Source organism: Camelina sativa, chromosome 20, assembly GCF_030686135.1.
Source record: "Camelina sativa cultivar CO46 ecotype springtype chromosome 20, ASM3068613v1".
Lineage (NCBI taxonomy): Eukaryota > Viridiplantae > Streptophyta > Magnoliopsida > Brassicales > Brassicaceae > Camelina > Camelina sativa.
The window spans coordinates 5,797,729-5,817,175 of NC_141899.1; the positions used below are offsets into that span (position 1 = coordinate 5,797,729).

Below are 19,447 nucleotides of genomic sequence, written 5' to 3' on the forward strand. Positions count from 1 at the left end.
AGGAGGTAAGTCCATTTGTAGAAGGCACTATCACACTCGGGATCGAGTCTCGACTTAGAAATTTGGCTAATGGGCCGACCAGTTGTGGCCGGATGGTTGAGAAAAAAAAAAAGATATCTGTGGCCTTAGAATTCGGCACTGGTAGGAGGGTGTTTGTTCTTTATTTATACAAGCCTTTCTTATTATCGGATTATGTTTTCAGTTTTTTTTTTTTAAAAGGAAAACAAATAAGAGTTAGCGTAGAATTAGAAAAACATAAAAAGTTGAAGGTCTTGTTTATAAATTTTCCTCTCTTCTCTTCTCTCGAGAAAGTCGAATAATGCAGCTACGGTGGCCTCAAGCCCAATATTCACTAACACGAGAACTGAAGGCCTATGTACTTTTCGTTTTCTATGTAACAAATTTGGCAACTCCATTATCGTGTTCCCGCAAAATAATGTTAACTTTGAATGAGAAAGGAAAGGCATGTGCACACTATGTGAATTGTTTGTCTTCTACTCATTGTCTTTTTGCACACTACCTTTTTTTTTTTGGATACTACTTGTAACACTTTTAAAATAAACCGATTAGTTAGTTAACCCTAAAAAGGTATGCGTTAACGTTAATTTGATGTGCATGTGCCTCATCTTCTTTACTTATTACGCTATTTGAATTTGGAATCCACTTTAAATTAAACATGTTTTGTTCTTCTTGACCCAACATTTTTTAGCTGGTAGTTGAGAAACCATTATTATTGTCTATTCCTGTGTTTTTTTTTTCGTCTGGATAAGAAGAATACAATCCAAGATTTTTAATAAAGTTGAGAATTAAAGCATATCACAAACGACCGTCTCTTTGACCAAATCACTCGTTCCTTCATCCACACTCAACTTCATTTTGTGGATAAGGCAAATGTGTCAATATAAACTAGAATTGAGTTATGACAATTCGACCCATTACATAAACGATCAATACATTACTTCAGGATGAAATTCACTTAGCTTCCAAAGATTTAATACATTGACAGCCCTAAAGCTTTTTCTAACCAATAAACAGAAGCTAAATTAAATCCTAAGCCTAAGGTCAGTAAAATTTGATTACTGTTTCTTTCTAATCTGAAATTAATATATACAGCGAGTTACGTTCATACATCCACTGTTCAGACGAATTTTCATCTTCGAGCCGTGGTTAGAAATGGTTTGAACGTGAGAGCTACTCCGACTACGACTATCACATTCAGCACGAAGAACACCATATGCGACCCTGCATACATATATACGTTTTCAATAATTTGTGTCAAGCTTAAGTATTATGAACATGATCTTTAAGAATGGTGGTCAAAGGTAATGAGATACCTGGTAGAAATGCAGCGTCAAGTCGCCTTTCGCTCCAAGAAAATCTGCCAGCAATAGAGATTTGTGTTTAGAAGTCATTACCACTTCTTTTAATGTACTATACGTGGTCATTCAAAAAATGTCACTTACAAGATGCCAGCGCCAGCTGGTCCAACGGTCTTAAAGAGAGACATTGCAGTCATAGCGATTCCATTAGCCGCCCCTCTTTGGCTCTGATCCTGTTGTTTTGGTTGTTTCATACAAAAGTAAATTAAGTTAAATTTTCAATACTGGACCGGTTTACAAAAGAATATTAAAGAATGTTCGTTTACCACAGCTTTGTTTTGCAGAATCAACAAACCGGTTATCGCAGACACCTATATTCACAAAAACTATAACGTATAAGCAGCTGAGAAATACATTGATAACGTGACATTGTTTTCTTTATATGTAAGTAAAGAGTTAGCTTTTGCTTTTGAACTTACACTAAGCACATTGAGTAGGATTGATGCACAATTCAACATTATGCTTTGACTGAGACCTGATAGATTAGCTATAAATGGATAACTAATCTGCATAGGTATCATCAGGGCCTGAAATGAAATAAATTGTCAGAAGAACGATCTCTGTTTTATTCAAGGGAGCTACAGACGCATCAAAGGAAATATCAACTTACCCCAGCAAAACGGGTGACCAGTACAGGTCCTAGCAGTCTCTCGGCGAAAGGATAAACAAAGACCTGAAAGGAGAATAGGCCGACACCTAAAAAAGAAGTGTTGATGACTGTATTAATAACAGTCTCAATTTCATAAGTAATAATTCTGCTTACTACTAACTCTCATACAGATTCATAACAAAGCAGTCTGTCTAATCAACATTATTATCACAAGTTCTCATCATTAAAACACAACACATGACTACATGAGGAGCGAGGATGTTCTGCATACCTGAGATAGCAAGAACTGTACCGACATCGTTGGTTGAATAGTTTAGACCTCCATATTTCCTTGGACTGTTAGCCCATAGTGCAAATATCTGCATAGCCAGATTTCAAAGTGATGAAGATTTTTTAATTGTTCAGACAAGGAGCTCAAGATTTTGTTGAGAGTTTCAACTACTTACCTCGGAGTATGCAGTATCATGTAGACACAGAACGCAATACACAATGATAGAAGACATGAGGGGCCAATTCTTCAAGAGAGACACTTGAGAAACCTTCCTTTCGTTTCTCCCTGTATTGGTGGTTGAAGCAGAAGATTCTTCAAGTGTCTCCAATGAATCATCATGTGCTGTGCTGTCCAAGTTATGATTGTGCAGCGTTTCCTACACGGAGAAAGACATAGGAGACTCGTGGGTGAACTCTGTGAGAAAATATAGATAAAGAAAGAAGAGTCGATAATGAAGTCAAAGGTAAAGGCATACCGGGATGAAGCAGCATAGTAATGTCACAACCAATGCAAAAGCTGATATGGTAAAGCACGGCAAGGCATAACGGAATCTGCATTCCAATTCGTAAATTTATTTCATGAGATCCCATTGTATCTCTATTTCCACTAAACTCTTAAAACAGAGGAGTAAGAATACACACCTGCCAAAAATGGAATCCTTGGAGAAAACGTTTGGATATTTATCTGCCGGCTAATATGGGAGAAGATTGAAAGGCGTGATTAATTAGACCGGAAGAAACTATTTAACACTTATTGTGCAAGGAGAGATATACTCAGACATTTAGAACATATAAGGAATTGCAAGGTTTGGAAAACTAAGAAAATACATAAAACTTGTTTATGTGATCAACTAACCTGAGCTAAGAAACCGCCTAGAGCAGGGCCAACGATCAGTCCAATGCCCCAAGCAGTACTAACCTGAAACGAGTCGAAGTTTCAAACGTCATGATCAACAACAAACAAATTAAACATAGTACACACAAAAAAAAACACGTCATGGAGAAGCTTACAGCTGACATTGCTGTAGCTTGGTATTCCTCACGAAATATCTCTGATGCATATGCCTGAAAATAATTAGTTATGAGAAAATATGATGCAAACTGCCAATCTGGTGTGCGGAACAAAACAAAACAAGATAAATAGATACTGAAAACAAAGAGGTCACCTTCATGGTTCCAAGCAAACAGTTGAAACTGCCAAGAAGAAACCTCATGCCAATAGCCATCCAGAAGTTCACGCTCAAGCCAAAAAGAGCGTTGAGAATGGCTCTGCAATAACCACACGTCTCTAAATCAGTCATCGTACAAATTAAGATGGATATATACAATAATCAAAGATACTAACATGGAGATGGTTCCCACGAGTATGATGGGTTTTCTCCCATATCTATCAGCAAGCATCCCCCAGGAAAGTGACGTCAGTGCTCTCCCAAACATGAAAGAGCAACCTTCGAAATAACAAAAGAAACCCTAGCTAGATAGAACAAACGGTAGATATATAGATTCAATGTAGGTGACTGAGGCAATTTCTTCTCACCCACGAATCCAGCATAAAAGCCGATATCTTTCTCGGTGTCTGCGACACCAAAATCCTCTATCTATGAAAACAAAGAAAACATATTAGACGTACAATTCAGAGCGTTTGATAAAAGACCGGTATTAGTATGAGATGTGGTTTACATATTCATCTGTTTTAAAACCCTAACTGTCTTACATGTCTCTCATTTTTGAACCAAAAAAAATTACCCACCATGGAATAGAGGAACGGGTAGAGGGAGGAGATGGGAAGAGCTGCAAGCACATGAATTGTAATGAGAAGACATGAAAAACTTGCAACACAAGAAAGCTTCCTAACAATTAGCCTATTCTCATTTGCAACAAAAACCTATTAGCCAATCCTTTTCCGGATCTCTTCCAATCAATAAACAAAACTAGCCTTAACATAAAAAAAAAAAAAAAAGTCTATTGAGAATCAGAGAAGGCGAAGAAGGTGTTACAAGTGGCGAGCACGACGACCCAAACGAAAGACAGCTCCAGGTACGGATATCCACGCCGGATCTGCTTCATCTTCTCCACTCTACAACCAGGACATCCCTCATGAAAATTCTTCTTCTCTAAAAGCGCTGCATTGTACTCCTCACCCATTTTTCTTGTAGCAACTTAATTAACAAAGAACCTAAAACTCCCCACAGAACAAAAAAGTAAGTTTAATGAACAAATTCGCGGTTGACGCAATCCGGAACTTAAAGGAAAGAATATAGTGGAAAATTTTGTAGTGAAAATTTATGTAGTAATGTGTGTGCATATATATAATGGAGCTAGAGGACAAAATGGTAGTTACCCGAGTGTCATCATGATCTCTCTTTTATGGGCTTGTCCACCCCCCAATTTTGTTTTTTACTAATCACTGCTCTCAAATAAATATACAAATTAATTTTAAAATAAATTATATCTATACGATATATAGTCTGAGACAGTAATCATAGGATGAATTAATATCACATGGGATAAGGCAGACAAACCAATTCGATCATTGTCAAAGTGGTAGTGACTCTGCATGAAGAGAGTTGATCCCACCAGGTTTCAAAACAAAGATATTGGTTGCCGTTATGATAGGGAAAAGGAGACCAATTTTAAAGTGGAGAGACATAAAATAGGACTAAACAATATTGGCTAGTGATCTATCTTCTAGACTTGGAATTGCTATCTTATTTAGCAAAGGGTGCATTCCTTCACGTGAGTATAATTTATTTTTCCTCGGTCGACATGCTTCACGTGAATGAGGCATCACCAGAGACTTTTTAAAGCAGCTAGTACATTCTTTAAGATTTGCTATATATATGTTATACTCAAAATTTTCAATATTTCAAAAATGTGTCTTCGATATATATATGCACCTTTACGGCTTCACGTGAATATATTATGGTATTTTTGGTTTCAGTAAATTTTCATCTGTCTAGCTAGTTTAGTAAAGAGGGACACTCAGTAAAAAGGCCTCACCAGAACCAGAAGAACTTAAAGCAGCACGTTCATTCAGAGATTATTATGACGTTTCGGAATGCTTGAATTAGTGACTGCCTCGAAACACCTAAACGTCACAGTCCTTTGCAGTTTGCATGACTGTTTCTTTTCCAATTAATGCCTGAGTGTTTTGAAACTGAAACTCATCGATTGAATATACTGCTTATTTTTTTAATGAATTTTAGTTAAACTCTGTTATAACATTTGAATACAGTACGTGGTGCATAATTAGATGACATTTGAGAACGGATTGGGATCAACTTATTCAGCTTTTCATCACTTCCACGAAAAACAAAACTCTGTTTTTGTTCGTTTTTTTGCTGCGCTTTGCCTTCCAAAGTATGGCTGAGAGTGGAACTGTAGGTGGCCTTCTACTCATCAATAAATCACGGATGATTGATCTTCATTTTGTACTCGAGAGACCATTGTTAAGTACAATAGCCTACGTGACTACGTCTAGCTCATGGTTTGGTACAATAATTTAACATACTCTCTGTTCTGGCATGGCTCACCAGTCACCATCAGCCTCTCTCTCTCTATAGTTTGCACTGATTAACGTCAAAAACGTTGGATTTGGTATTAAAACACATGAAAAACGTTGCATTTAATTGTTAATAAGATATTTTTCTGACTCCTTGTCTTGTCTGTTGTGTGTTCAGAGCCGAGAGTAACAAGCGCGTGGACAAGTACAACTCAACATCAATGGTACTTACTAGTGGAGGCAACCAATAAGTCACGAGGATTCACAGAGATTCCCTCGACATGTTTCCCCACACACAGTTCACAGAGCGCGTGGCAGCCAGCTGGTCCTCACAAAGGGATCTTATTAGACACTGAAACTTCTTCCTTCATATCTATCTATCTCTTCTACATTACTTGCGTTAGAAATAAACGAGGATCCTATTTTATTGGGCCTTTTATTTGGACCCGAATACAGTTAAATTTTGGGTTTCTAGTAGAAACTGCAGTTTTCTAATTTATTTATGAGATTTTTTTTTTTAATAGTGACTACTTTCCACTAAATATTGTGCTTGACAGTTTCTTTAAACATAAGAGACAATTTTGTGCAAAATCTGGAATATATATGCTTAGGCCTTTTAGAGAGTTATTGTTTATATGACTCTTTTACAATTATTGATAATCCGGATTTTTCTTTTATTAACAAAAATAGTAAAGTTCTCGTTTAGGAAATAAGAATGGTCGGAAATTAAAGCACATATTGAGTATTGAGTTTCCTAATCTAATTCGTTTCCTTTTCATATAAACAAAACTTTCCAGTTTCACATATTTTTCCATATCGTTTAAAATGAATAGATCGATTTGTTAACAAATATAAGTAGTTGAGAAATAATAACGTAACAGAAAATTGATAGATTTGGTAATATAATTATCTTACATTTAATTGGTAATAAAATGGAAACTAACCTATGCTATTAACGGAAATTCCAAGAGTATGATTTTATACGAAAACAAAATCATCAACTATTAAGTCTCAATTCTCCTCATAAGTATAATCTCGCTCTCTTTTCTTCCACACACTCTAATGGACATAGAACAGAAGAAAAGAGGACTTGGCAAGTCATGTGCCCTTCTCATAGGTAAACGAATTTTCTCTTTTTTTTTTGTTTGTTAATTACAAATTAAGATTCATACTTGACTGAAATTATAGACTAAATTTTATTTTATATAATGTTTTTTTTTGTTGTGTGTGTGTGTTTATAGTGATTGTGGGGATGGAGAGATATGCATTCAAAGGAGTTGCATCAAACTTAGTGACATATCTAACAGATGTAGTGAAGATGAGTAATTCAAGAGCAGCCAAAACAGTCAACACTTGGGCTGGTTTCACTTCTATGTTGCCTCTCTTCGCTGCTCCTTTGGCTGATGCTTATTGGGATAGATTCTTCACAATCCTCGCTTCTTCTTCTGTCTACTTTGTGGTAAGAATCTCTTGGATTTCACAATACTTAACTAACTACATATTTGTTTAAGTATATATATATTGGAACATAATGATTTAGACGGTCTAAATTTAAACTTAGGTGTCCGATTTAATGAAGTGATTATATATATGCACATAGTAGTGTTTCAAAAAAACGGTTTATAGACTTTAGACTATCTTAACTAGTTAAAGAAAACATATATGGTCGCCCTTTTATAATTGGGTTGATATGGACCTTCGATTATATTGTTAATAATACATTAATGCTGTTAACAAGTCTTATCGGATCTTATTGGCAAAAAAAGCTAACTAAGTGGAAAATTCGAATTTTTCTTCGTGCTATATAATCTTTGCCTTTTATTTTGGTAAAGGCGCTAGTGGGATTGACATGGACGGCATTTTCTGGGTCACGTTCAGCTACAAAGACAGTCTCAACATATTTTCTATACTCTTCACTAGGTCTTATCTCACTCGGTTTAGGCGTCTTAAACCCTTCTCTTCAAGCCTTTGGTGCGGACCAGCTAGACCGCGACCTCGAGAAGGATTCCGAGCTTTCCTCGGGTGATCAAGAGGAGTCTAAAGCTGCCCTAAAGACTAAGTTTTTTCAATTGTGGTACTTTGGCGTCTGCACCGGAAGCCTGATGGGTGTCACAGTCATGGCTTATATCCAAGATACTTTTGGTTGGGTCCTTGGTTTCGCTTTACCCGGAATCGCCATGTTTCTGTTGATCCTGTTGTTCTTGTCGGGTAGCGGGATCTATGTATACGGTCCTGGTGCCGGTTTGAAGACGAAAACAAATACTTCATCTTTTGCGAAGGTCCTTAACTTCATCAGAGAGAGAATAGTGAACAAGAGAAGCAATTATACACTTGCTGATGAAGAAGATTTGGATGCTATGGAGCTAGAGTAATAAGTCCTAAAAACCTACCATTTTCATGAGAATGATCCTTTTTAATTTTTATAGTGACTTACGATGACCTAATTTTGCTCTGTTTCTTTTCTTACGTAGGTTACAAGAAAGGCCACTCTGTAAATGTGATAACACTGAGGTGGAAGACATTGAGACTGCTTCAACAACCACTAAGAAACTGGATGATGAAAGCTCGAAAGCGGTTTTCTCTGGACTGGATAATGTCAAGTTAGTGCTTCGTCTTTTGCCCATATGGACGATGCTTCTCATGTTTGCTGTTATCTTCCAGTTACCAGCAACCTTTTTCACCAAACAAGGTATGACTATGAAGCGAAACATTGGTTCCAGCTTCAAAATCCCACCTGCGACACTGCAAAGCACGATCACGTTATCGATAATACTTCTTATGCCGTTGTACGAAAAGATCTTGATCCCTGTCACCAAAAGAATCAAGAAGAATGGTAGAGGTATCTCTGTTATGGAGAGAATGGGAGTTGGAATGTTTCTATCAATCATTGCCATTGTTATTGCCGCACTAGTGGAAAGAAAAAGGCTAGACATAAGCCAAAAGATGAAGACTTTACCTGATTATGATCCAGAAACCATCCCGTTGAGCATCTTCTGTCTACTTCCTCAGTATATCCTTTTGGGAATCTCAGATATTTTCACAGTCGTTGGGATGCAAGAGTTCTTTTATAGTGAGGTTCCGGTTAGAATGAGAACAATGGGATTTGCTCTCTACACAAGTGTCTTTGGCGTTGGAAGCTTTGTGAGTGCTGCACTGATCACAATCGTCGAGGCTTACTCGAGCTCAACAGGTGAACGCCAAAACTGGTTCGCAGATGACATGTCGAAAGCCCGGCTTGACAAATACTACTGGCTCCTTGCTCTTGCAAGTACAGTATGCTTTATGGTCTACATAGTTCTATGCAAGTATTTCAAGAGTAGCAGTGATCAAGTGGTTGAAGAGAAAGAAGCCCCTAAATGAGAGAACAATTTCGATTCCTTCAACACATTCCACTTAAACTAACCGTTTGCCACAAGACTCCACGAATGATCTAAATGTATTAGTAGCTTAGCTTAAGAACTAAATAGCACATCATAAAGAAAGAGTCTATAAGATTTTATCCATAAGTATTTTTCTGTTACAAATGCAAAAAATTCACCATAATCATTACTTTTTGGTACATTTGATTACATATCATCATCTTCAGTCACCCATCGACCAACAACACTTATAAAATCGACAGAAACGAAATCAAAATAGAAAATGTCTGAAACGTTAAATTATTAATCGTGTGAGCTGATACCATTTAGACCAGCTTCCTCAACATATAGGTGTGGGGAATGAAGAAAAAAAAAGACGACATTGGTATTGTCCAACATTTTTATGCCAAAAGGAATTAAACAATACTTGAGAGAGAGGGTGAGAAGACAAAATGTAAAAGTCAAAAGGTACCTGGAGCATCCTCATTTTCTTCCTAATCCATATCTCAAAATCTAAATATGTACAAAACCAAAGTTCCTCTGTATCTTTGTATGTACAGGCACATAAAAGAAACTAAGAACCCAAGTTGGGTTTTGTATATTCCAGGTGCTTCTTCTGCAACGCAAAACTTCAGAAGAATATATAACTTACGGATTCCATGACCTTGGATACAGCTTGCCTAGTGGGTCATGTAGACCAGAGTTCTGGCGGCTCTGGTTCATCCACGCTACATCATCTGGCATCAAAGATGTTACCGGGTTGCTACCGCTCAAGTAATCAAGCGGGTTCGCAGGCTGAACCAAATTGCTGCCAACCTGAGTTGTACCTCCCCCCATCAGCATTCCGTAGTTACCAGGTGCAACCACTTGATCACTCGAACTTTCTGGCTCGAAAGCAGATCTGGAATGGCGCAATTGACTGCATTGAGAGAGAACAGAGAATAAGCTTTGATCTGAACTACTCCCCCTATGAACTATCTGCTCCGCGTTATTAACAACTCGAAGAAGCCTCGGATCTCTTTCGGTCCCGGTTTGACTGCCTTGACTTGTACATCCGACACCATTTGTGTTTGCCCACATACTCCTAAATTGCCAGTTCTGATTTAACAAAGGGCCAGTGCTCAACCGGGGCTGTGGGGTAACTCCAATCTGAGCACAATTGGGGTTCCAGTCCGGCCGCTGCATCAAGAATCCACGTCCATTGGAGTAAATGTTGTCTGACATGTTTCCTTGACCATAGACGTCAATTTGTCTCTGCTGGTCGTGTGAAAGTGCATGTGGTGCAGGTATCTGATCATGAAACTGACCAGAAAACTGACTGCTCTCCATCAGATTGTTGGTTCCTTCGTGCTGAAAACCAATTCCCATAATTTGTTTATGCTCCTCATTATGTGGGACTTTGAGAAGAGAGTGGAGCTGCTCAGTGGTGCGAGATGCCACACCTTGGCCATTAAACAAAGACTGGAGTAGTTCAATTTGATCATTGCTAGGGAAAGAACCAAAACTGTTGCCTGCTTTTCGCTGCAACATCTTCCTCCTATTAACTTCTTCAGGCATATTCGATTCTAGGTCTATGAAACAGTTTTTAGCTGCTTCAACACCTTCAGGATGGTGTATGATAGACAATCCACCACTAGGGGTGTAAGCTTGGCGGCTAATGTAGGACTGTCTTATTCCTCCCTCTGGCTCCCACACATCTCCACCAGAACAAAACTGCGAACCTTCTCCATGGCTTGAAGTAATACAAGGAATCCTCTGGTCTGACGAAGCATTCTCTAGGTCTGATACACAGTGCTTGCCTACAGGATTTGCATCATCGAGAATTGTCGCATGGGGCTCACTTGGAAATGAAGCCTGTGGGAGAGACTGACCTTGTATAGAGCTGGAATAATCATTTGCTTCAACCTCTGTTTGGATAAGGCCATGACACCTGCTGGGAGAACAAGGAGAAGGAGAAGAATATTGTTTCTCTTCTCTATCCTTCAGATTGATGTTATTGCCACTATCTGGTGACGAAACCTGCGATGGGTATGTGCCAACTTGCAAGCAGCGACCTGAATCTGTGATTTGGTCACCATAAGACAAAGAATCCTTTAAAGGGGAGTGATTCTTGCCAGAAACTTGACTGAAAATGACAGAATCTTCAACGTCTGGCGTCAAATCATCACTCTGATTAGTGTTCAAACTTTCTTGATCATCGTATTGAACATCATGCTTCTGCAGAGGGTTTTCTGCAGCGTACAGTTGTTGTTTATCCTGCACCCATGAAAGCAATTAACCAAATGGGAATGCAGATACAATCTATTATGCATGTTTACGAAGAAAACAAACCTCCATCCATGGATTGAGTTTGTCCTTCAGTTCTCTTCCCACAGAGCTGATAATATCTCGTTTCTGTAACTGTAGCTTTTGCCATATTGCATATGCTGCAGGAAGATCTTTAACCAGTTGTAGCCTGCATGAAACAACCAATTCTTTAAGAAATCAAAATTAGAGGCCTGATGAAGGAAGCCACTTGTTTGACAATAACACTGACCAGTGAGCGTTTAGTTTCTTCTCTTCTTCTTCCACAAACACTCCGTATGGTTGAACATCCAAATTATTGATGCTACCCAAGATTCGATTAAGTGCTCTTGATTGAATGCTTTTACCAGACTGCTTCATGCTTGTGACAATCTGATGCTGCTTCTTGCTTATCTAAATAAATAAAGTGCAGTTAAATGCTTGATTAATAAGCACATTTACTACATGAACAGCAACTGCAGAATCAACCCAGAAAAAGCGACACAAATAACAATCGTTTGTTTTACAAACAGCTCCAAATACCATATGCATGCAGCTGTATAATGGAGAGATCAGGGACATTCTAATAATTTTCAAGCTGATAAACTTTGGACAGCCAGTTTTCTGCTGCTTGATGATTAACAGCATTCACTAAATATATTTAGAAATGCTGAAGAATAACTAACCTTAAGGTAGGACATGTATTTAGCCCCATCAGTTTGCTGAATGCTATGTTTCGGTAGCGTGTCCTTCTTTCTAGCTTTGACGCCTGCGTTTACGACATTATCTCGAGCAATCAAGGGACTTTGAGATTTTTCTTTCTCTAAAGCAGAGCTCTTGGACCTAAAATAGATAGGACGAATTAGTATGCAGGTTTGGGATAAGGAAAAAAAATACTAACAGCAATTGCATATGAATGTCAAAAAGTAAATGTTGCACCTTCTCTGAACCTCTCCAGTCCTGACAAGCGAAGAAATCTTATTATCACTACTGTATGGTTTCTCATCCGCAGTCCCGGAACTCGACTCTGAGGTAGCAGTTAGATCCTGGCAGCTACCATTTACATGTGCACTGGCCCCTCTTGATCTCCTGAGAAATAAATGTTAGCAATGATTACGTTACACTTGAACAGTTCTTTTAGATAGAAAATTGACTGACCCGCACATCATGTTGACAACATCCTTCTCTGGATCTTTGCTGGTTTCCCACTTCTCCTTCAACGTCTGCAAATAATCTATAATACTACCAGAAACAATGGAAAGAGGAGTTACAATCATGTAGACAAACATTCCAAGTGCTCCTATAATCTGAATAGAAAAAAAACTGCACATACTCATGATGGTATTTCTCTAAATCCGAATAGTATCTCCTTTTATCATCCCTCAAGCCTTCCTCTCTAGATACAATTTGATCTGGATGAGCTTTGCTGGAGCAGACATCACTTCCCCTGAAACCACAACATACATTCAGATGGATTCGTAATATCTAAGCATAAACTAGACCATCACCAAGTATACGGTTTATAATGAGAATATGAAGGCAGATCATGAAGCTCGGCATAGCAAGCAATCAAAGAGTCCATTCTAGTAATCCAAAAGTTCAGGGCAACTAACCAATCAAGAAAAGGATTTCCAAAATGAAAATTGTCCCCATCGAGTAATGATTGTACAACTTGCTCCACATCAACTCCATCAGGGAGAAATTGCCGCAGATAATTTCTTTCCCCATCAGATAGACTAGAGCGCCAAACCTGAGTAAAACAAGTGGAGATTAATATGATGAAAAGTTTTATAATTTCAAAAGGTGTAGGCAGATGCTACATACCTCATTAGAAAGCACCTCTGACAAATTTTCCAACTGGAAAGTCTCATGGGGAACGGGGCATACTTGTGCCAAGATATTCCTTCTAGGAGGAACAACATCAACAAAGTCTCGAAGATGCCTAAAACTCAAACCAACTTGTTCCTTCTTAGAGACTACTTTACTTCTGTTACGGTCCCATTCAAGACTAATGTGATCACCGGAACGCAAAGCACCATCAGGTGATGATGATCCAATCTTTTTCCTTTTAGCTCTATAATGCTCCCTTGAACTGAAACCATTAACATTGGCACTGTTCATCCGCTTTCTCCTCTGATCAGCTGCCATTCTAATGGAGTCCATAGAGAAACAAACCCAATGTGACATATTGTAACAAGAATTGAAATTTATGCAAAAAGGGACCTAATTTAAAAACAACATCTGATTAAGGAACCAAAAGTACTTACTTTTACGGCTGATTGAGAAGACAGCGGCGAATGGCTAATTCGATGATCGATTGTGTCGGAAAAAACCCAATCTTTTTTTGTTCTATCTAACACAAAACCCACGAAAGAGAGATCGAGGAAGAAAGAGATACAATCAGGGGGAAGGGGTGAAAGCAAGAAAACCCAAGTCCGAATTCAATTGAAGAAGAGATTGGGTGATGATGGAATTGAGGGGTGATTGGAGAAAACCCTAAGAGCACTTGAAGCAAGGGTGAGTATACCTGGACAGAGAGACGACTCAACGGCCGCAGAGAAGAGAAGAGAATGGGAGATTTGTTTGGGGAGGAAGAAGGAAGATAAGGCAAAAGAGGATTTTTTTTTTTTTTTTTTTTGGGGGCTCCGTTAAGTAGCCGTCAAACACACCCTGCTGCTGCAGTGCTGGCTGCTTCGTTCCCCCATGGACCACTGCTTCGGTTTCGTTTCTTCCTTCCCTTATAACCGGGTTTGTTTCTCCTACCGAACCGAACCAAATCGAACCGAACCGATTATGTTATTTTAGATTTACTTGGTATCCAAAAATAAGAGGAGAAAAAAAGATAAAAAGGCCGGGCCTTTGTGAAGATGGGTTTTTGCAATTCTGTCAAACCACCTTCCCTAAATTCGTGTATGATTTGAGAAAAAGATCATGGATTAGGGCAAATTTTTGTAAGTAAAAAAAAAGCTGTCTTCCTTAAGAATCTCTCTGTCAATACAGCCGAGACCTTTCACAAAAAAGTGATACGATTTTCACAGGAAAAATCTCTGACTTGATTCCAACATGGTTCATCGTTTCCTTAAATAAATTGGGCCTTTAAAAGCCCACCAAGTTTTTAGTTCATTTATTCCGACAAAATTCGTTTCGGAGGGAAAACGAAAAGTTGAAAGTACCGGGAAAGAGCAGCACACTCAACATTTATTATTTTGTGTATCTTTTTTCTTCTCCTTGGAAAAATAAAATTAAAAAAAAAAAAAAAAAACAAAGAGAACCAATTTTTTTTTTTTTTCTTCTCTTCTTCATCATCTTCACAGTATCATCAGTCTCGCGCCGCTTAGTCTTCCATCTCTTCGTCTCCGTTCGATTCTCCAGGTTCGTTTCTTTCCTTCTTCAGATTTTAACCATATCCTCGAGTCCTCGTCTGATTTTGTTCCGTTTCCGTAACTCGATTTTGAAAACCCTTGTTTTGCGATTTTGAGGGTTTTTGTTTCGCAGGTGTCAAAAAAAGAGAGTGAATCGATGGCTGGAAAAAGGAAAAGAGCTGATTCACCAGACAAAAAGGAGCGAAGATGGAGTGCTAGGGTTCAACAGCTGAGACAAAAAGCTTTTGATGAGAAGGAGCGCTTAATGCACGAGAGGGTTAAACTCCTCAACGACAAAAAGAGTGAACTCTGTGTCGTCGATGACTCTAAGTTACATGAGAAAGAAGACGAAACTGTCAACGACGGGAGCCCCAAACAAAGCACCACCTCTCCGAAGAAGCTAACTGCGTTGCAGAAAGGAAAGCAGTTGATTGCTTATTCTCCAAATGGCAAGGACGTGGACGAAGACACGGACGCTCACCTCAAAGTGACCAAGTGTCTTAGGTTTTTTAACAAACATTATCTTCTTAGTGTCCAGGTTTGTATGATTCCTGTTTCGTCTCTCTAGCTTAATAGCAATGCCTGATATTTTCTTGTTTTGAACCTTTTTCTTTTGTAGGCTAAGATGACCAGACCTGATTTGAAGGGAGTTACTGAGGTAAGTCATGATTGTTTTACCTCTGGCCTTAGTTTGTTTTAACATTGTGTTAGTAATGTGGCTCAGTTTCATTTGTAATGTTAGTAATGTACTGTTAACTTCGCTTGGTACAAATACACATTGTTAAGCATCACGTCTCGTTATAAACTTCTAATCTCCAATGTATTGTTGACGTAAGCCTTTAAGAAAATTTTCCAGATGATACAATCCAAGGCAATATTGTACCCAAGAAAGAGGTTTGGTCACCTTCCAGGTTGGTTGGGTAGTTGTGCTTTTACAACTTCGTTTCTTTTACTAAATGTTTTGGTTCTTACAGAAATGTTATGATCACACTGGCTTGTAGGTATTGCCGTTGGACATCGGTTTTTTTCAAGAGCTGAAATGTGTGCTGTAGGCTTCCATAACCATTGGCTAAATGGCATCGATTACATGGGAGTTGAATACAAAAAAGTAATACAGCTTGTCTTTTCTTTTATTTTTTGTATTTTGATCTCAAATATAGGATGATCTGAGATTTAGAATATTTTTGTTTCATATATCTTTACTTTTTTCTTTCATTTCAGGAGTATCGTCAATATGAACTTCCGCTTGCTGTTTCTATCATTATGTCGGGCCAGTACGAGGATGATCTAGACAATGCAGATACGGTGACTTACACTGGCCAGGGAGGCAATAATTTAACTGGTAATAAACGCCAGGTTAGGGATCAAGTGCTAGAACGAGGGAATTTGGCTCTAAAGGTCTGTTGTATTTCTATATGCTTATTATCGTTTAAGATTTTCTTCTAGCTCTCCCTATTTTTCTTCTTTCTGCTCGTTAAGCTACTCTTCTAGTTCATGCACCTCATGGTCTCTCACATGGAATTATGTATTACTTGCTTCTGTTTCAGAACTGCTGCGAATACCACGTGCCTGTCAGAGTAACTCGTGGTCACGCTTGCACAACTAGCTATTCCAAAAAAGTATACACTTATGATGGATTGTATGAGGTACTGTTTCATATATTCCTTTATTATTGGTTTTGAGTGACTTTTCTCTAATATTACCTCTGATTTCCTAACGGCGAGATTCACAAGGAAATATTGTTCCTCAGGACTACATCTAAGGCCTTTAGTCTTATCGTTCTTCCTTATTAATTGGTGTAACTCTGGTCCACTTCCATACTTTCTTCGTACAGGTTGTGAAGTACTGGGCACAAAAGGGCGTTTCTGGATTTACGGTGTATAAGTACCAACTGAAACGATTGAAGGGGCAACCAGAACTAACTACTGATCAGGTCTGTATGCTCTTGTTTTATGGTTCACGAGAGCTGATATTATTAATTTATATTCCGTGTTCTAATCTTCTAATGTGGGTATCTGGTGCGACATTTTTTAGATATGGTATTTCAAGACATATAGTTCCTCAATGATCTGAACATATAACGTAGTTCATCAAAAAACGTCTTAGAAATTAATTAAATTTCTTCAAAACCAAGATTTGATATTTTTTTCTATCATCATATCGTGGTAAAATATCTAAAATGTCTAAAAGCTGACGGATAAATAAAATTATTCCAAAGAAATCTCTGATCTATTCCGTAAGAAAAATAAATATTTTTTTTATGCACTTCCAACATCTGCAGAATTTGTTTGGTTACCTCAAGAAACAAGGTTTCCTGCATTTCCTTTTTTCCTAGACTGTATTCTTAGTTTGTGTACTAAACATAAGGTTAGTTTAGTTTGTGTACTAAACTTTTGTTATTAGTCTATAAAGCTTCTGTCGTTGTTAATGCTTGGTTGTTGAATTGCTTCTGTTCCTTTGCCAATATCTATTATGTTCTCTAACTTCTTGTCTGGCTAAGCAAATGCAGATGTTTTGATTACTATGGATAGCTCTATTTTTATGCATAATTTTTTGACGTTTGTTTCTTGTCATTGCAGGTTAACTTCGTTTGTGGACGCATACCAAAGTCTACTTCAGATATTGAGGGGTATCTGTTCAATTGATTTCCATGTAGTATTGTACAATCAGTTGCATTTTAACATCCATTAATGCCATGTCTTTATGAAGCTTGGCATGCGAGGACATCTCTAAAGGGCTAGAATTTAAGCCCATTCCAGCCACTAATCGTGTTGATGATCAACCAGATCCACCATCAGGTAATTTGGAGCAGAACTAGATAGTAGTTTTAGCATTATTAGTATCCACTTAATGATATAAAACAAGCTGAATTATCCTCTTTTTTATTATCAGGTTTCACATACATCAAATCTTTGATGATTGAACCCAATGTCAAAATTCCGAAGAGTTCAACTGGGTGTAACTGCCAAGGCAGCTGCACTGACTCCAAGAAATGTGCATGTGCTAAGCTTAATGGAGGAAACTTTCCATATGTTGCCCTTAATGATGGCAGGTATATTCCTCTTTTTTTTCGTGTGTGCAAACGGCAGGTATATTCCTTGTGGAGTCATTTACTCATTCATTTGCATAACCTTTGCGTATTATTTTGAACTGAAGTTTGCATCGAGGGTACACAATTAGTGTACTTTACCGCAGTTGCTATTTCTTTCTTATCTTTCGTTTTCCACTAAATTTGACTAGTAAAGTACTTGGTGTAATGTTGCAGTAACGGTTACAGTTGAATATTGATTTTCTGTTTTTGCCTTTTCAGATTAATTGAGCCTCGAGATGTTGTATTCGAATGTGGTCCACACTGTGGGTGTGGACCTGAATGTGTCAATCGAACCTCTCAAAAGCGACTAAGATTTAATCTTGAGGTAAGTTTTTGTTAAGACTAACAATCAGTTGCTTAAAAAGTTGAAACTATACCTGATAATGAATAAGCAATGCAATTTTTACCTAGGCAACCTTCTCATAATGACATTTGGATTTCATTGTATAATCCCAATCCTTTTTCTATTAATAAGTAAAATGCATAATCCAATGGGTGTCAGTTTGGTGTCCTTCCAAATCTGAGCTGACTCACAATCTGAAGTCTGGGTTTCTCCCCTTGTGTTTTGGTCTGTGGCCTCAAATAGGTTTTCCGCTCGGCAAGGAAGGGTTGGGCAGTTAGATCATGGGATTACATACCCGCTGGGTCACCTGTATGTGAGTACATAGGAGTTCTCAGGAGAACTGCTGATGTGGATACTATTTCTGACAACGACTACATCTTTGAGATTGACTGCCAACAGACTATGCAAGGTCTTGATGGAAGACAGGTACCATAGAGAAGCTTAATTTGCTATGTGATTGTTATTAAATCAAGCATATGGGTTTCTGAGGTATATGTTGTTTGTTTTTCTCGACCACCAGAGAAGACTAAGGGATGTTGCTGTGCCAACGAATGATGGAGTCAGCCAGAGCAGTGAAGATGAGAATGTGCCAGAGTTCTGCATTGATGCTGGTCCAAAAGGGAACGTTGCTAGGTTTATAAATCACAGTTGTGAGCCAAACCTATTTGTTCAGTGCGTCCTGAGTTCTCACCAGGATCTTAGGCTTGCCCGAGTGGTTCTTTTTGCAGCTGACAATATTCCCCCACTGCAGGTACTGAGAGAAACTTATCTGTGAAAGAAACCTTTATAAAGAAATCTCACTACATTCTCTTGTCTCAATTGTAGGAGCTGACTTACGACTATGGATATACTCTTGATAGCGTTCATGGGCCGGATGGGAATGTGAAGAAGCTCACTTGCTACTGTGGAGCGCTGAATTGTAGAAAACGCCTTTACTAAGAAGGCTATTGATAACCTAATTTTTTGGTCACTCTATTTTGGGGAGTACATAGATAGTAACCATCTCCCAAGTGGAAGAACCCTTACCATCTTATTTGAGGGTCTTTAGCAGCGTACAATTAGTGCTGCCTTTTTGGGCATTGTTAGTGTCCTGAACCCTTTTAATGCCAGTGGCATCTTAATTATCGGGTCAACAATATTATATATCTAACTAGTTGAGTTTTTCTCAGTACTTCATTTTCTTATATCCTTGATACTTAAAGATATGCTGCGACTTTGGGTCAAGATAGATACAGGCGATATAAATTG

The 19,447-nt window shown here is 38.2% G+C and overlaps 4 protein-coding genes across 6 annotated transcripts; 2 read left to right on the top strand and 2 right to left on the bottom strand.

The window, feature by feature from the left end:
- Window positions 1–874: 874 nt before the first annotated feature.
- On the bottom strand, window positions 875–4,536 carry LOC104769621 (protein ZINC INDUCED FACILITATOR 1-like). The gene is made up of 17 exons (XM_010493877.3): window positions 4,257–4,536; window positions 4,010–4,050; window positions 3,797–3,857; window positions 3,605–3,707; window positions 3,426–3,528; window positions 3,271–3,324; window positions 3,116–3,178; window positions 2,902–2,951; window positions 2,736–2,811; window positions 2,436–2,636; window positions 2,261–2,348; window positions 1,990–2,075; window positions 1,799–1,906; window positions 1,646–1,690; window positions 1,464–1,552; window positions 1,335–1,378; window positions 875–1,242 (listed from the first exon to the last, which is right to left on the bottom strand). Exons 1-17 carry the CDS (start codon window positions 4,402–4,404, stop codon window positions 1,151–1,153), a joined length of 1,452 nt encoding a protein of 483 aa, XP_010492179.1. The 5' UTR covers window positions 4,405–4,536; the 3' UTR covers window positions 875–1,150.
- Window positions 4,537–6,804: 2,268 nt separating this feature from the next.
- Window positions 6,805–9,332, top strand: LOC104769623 (protein NRT1/ PTR FAMILY 5.9-like). Its single transcript, XM_019242296.2, has 4 exons — window positions 6,805–6,878; window positions 7,003–7,220; window positions 7,594–8,129; window positions 8,233–9,332. Exons 1-4 carry the CDS (start codon window positions 6,824–6,826, stop codon window positions 9,119–9,121), a joined length of 1,698 nt encoding a protein of 565 aa, XP_019097841.2. The 5' UTR covers window positions 6,805–6,823; the 3' UTR covers window positions 9,122–9,332.
- A 170-nt stretch (window positions 9,333–9,502) lies between these two features.
- LOC104769622 (uncharacterized) lies at window positions 9,503–14,118 on the bottom strand. Of its 2 annotated transcripts, none has more exons than XM_010493878.3 (10): window positions 13,671–14,118; window positions 13,228–13,552; window positions 13,017–13,153; window positions 12,737–12,850; window positions 12,562–12,645; window positions 12,343–12,492; window positions 12,090–12,246; window positions 11,657–11,817; window positions 11,452–11,575; window positions 9,503–11,376 (listed from the first exon to the last, which is right to left on the bottom strand). In XM_010493878.3, the coding sequence occupies exons 2-10, from the start codon at window positions 13,549–13,551 to the stop codon at window positions 9,769–9,771; spliced, it is 2,859 nt and encodes a 952-aa protein (XP_010492180.1). In that variant the 5' UTR covers window position 13,552; window positions 13,671–14,118; the 3' UTR covers window positions 9,503–9,768. The 2 variants fall into 2 exon arrangements, with proteins under 2 accessions (XP_010492180.1, XP_087361525.1); XM_087505399.1 differs by having other exon boundaries at window positions 12,562–12,637; window positions 13,671–14,116.
- A 456-nt stretch (window positions 14,119–14,574) lies between these two features.
- LOC104769624 (histone-lysine N-methyltransferase, H3 lysine-9 specific SUVH4) lies at window positions 14,575–19,370 on the top strand. 2 transcript variants are annotated; one of them, XM_087506579.1, is made up of 15 exons: window positions 14,575–14,775; window positions 14,899–15,303; window positions 15,385–15,423; window positions 15,622–15,676; window positions 15,767–15,873; window positions 15,987–16,163; window positions 16,313–16,411; window positions 16,600–16,698; window positions 17,345–17,394; window positions 17,475–17,563; window positions 17,658–17,817; window positions 18,076–18,181; window positions 18,443–18,625; window positions 18,720–18,950; window positions 19,025–19,370. In XM_087506579.1, exons 2-15 carry the CDS (start codon window positions 14,923–14,925, stop codon window positions 19,136–19,138), a joined length of 1,890 nt encoding a protein of 629 aa, XP_087362705.1. In that variant the 5' UTR covers window positions 14,575–14,775; window positions 14,899–14,922; the 3' UTR covers window positions 19,139–19,370. The 2 variants fall into 2 exon arrangements, with proteins under 2 accessions (XP_087362705.1, XP_087362706.1); XM_087506580.1 differs by having other exon boundaries at window positions 14,640–14,775; window positions 14,883–15,303.
- Window positions 19,371–19,447: the final 77 nt, after the last annotated feature.

Excerpts from the sequence above, each read along its gene's own strand:
- LOC104769621 (XM_010493877.3), bottom strand. The coding sequence starts at position 4,404 with ATGGGTGAGGAGTACAATGCAGCGCTTTTAGAGAAGAAGAATTTTCAT. Across the intron at positions 2,952-3,115 it reads TAGGCGGTTTCTTAGCTCAG|CCGGCAGATAAATATCCAAA; the intron begins GTTAGTTGATCA and ends CTCCCATATTAG. Across the intron at positions 1,243-1,334 it reads TGACGCTGCATTTCTACCAG|GGTCGCATATGGTGTTCTTC; the intron begins GTATCTCATTAC and ends ATATGTATGCAG.
- LOC104769623 (XM_019242296.2), top strand. The coding sequence starts at position 6,824 with ATGGACATAGAACAGAAGAAAAGAGGACTTGGCAAGTCATGTGCCCTT. Across the intron at positions 7,221-7,593 it reads CTTCTTCTGTCTACTTTGTG|GCGCTAGTGGGATTGACATG; the intron begins GTAAGAATCTCT and ends ATTTTGGTAAAG. Across the intron at positions 8,130-8,232 it reads TTGGATGCTATGGAGCTAGA|GTTACAAGAAAGGCCACTCT; the intron begins GTAATAAGTCCT and ends TTTCTTACGTAG.
- LOC104769622 (XM_010493878.3), bottom strand. The coding sequence starts at position 13,551 with ATGGCAGCTGATCAGAGGAGAAAGCGGATGAACAGTGCCAATGTTAAT. Across the intron at positions 12,851-13,016 it reads GGAAATCCTTTTCTTGATTG|GGGAAGTGATGTCTGCTCCA; the intron begins GTTAGTTGCCCT and ends TTGTGGTTTCAG. Across the intron at positions 12,646-12,736 it reads TTAGAGAAATACCATCATGA|TATTATAGATTATTTGCAGA; the intron begins GTATGTGCAGTT and ends TGTTTCTGGTAG.
- LOC104769624 (XM_087506579.1), top strand. The coding sequence starts at position 14,923 with ATGGCTGGAAAAAGGAAAAGAGCTGATTCACCAGACAAAAAGGAGCGA. Across the intron at positions 15,304-15,384 it reads ATTATCTTCTTAGTGTCCAG|GCTAAGATGACCAGACCTGA; the intron begins GTTTGTATGATT and ends TTTCTTTTGTAG. Across the intron at positions 18,626-18,719 it reads AAGGTCTTGATGGAAGACAG|AGAAGACTAAGGGATGTTGC; the intron begins GTACCATAGAGA and ends CTCGACCACCAG.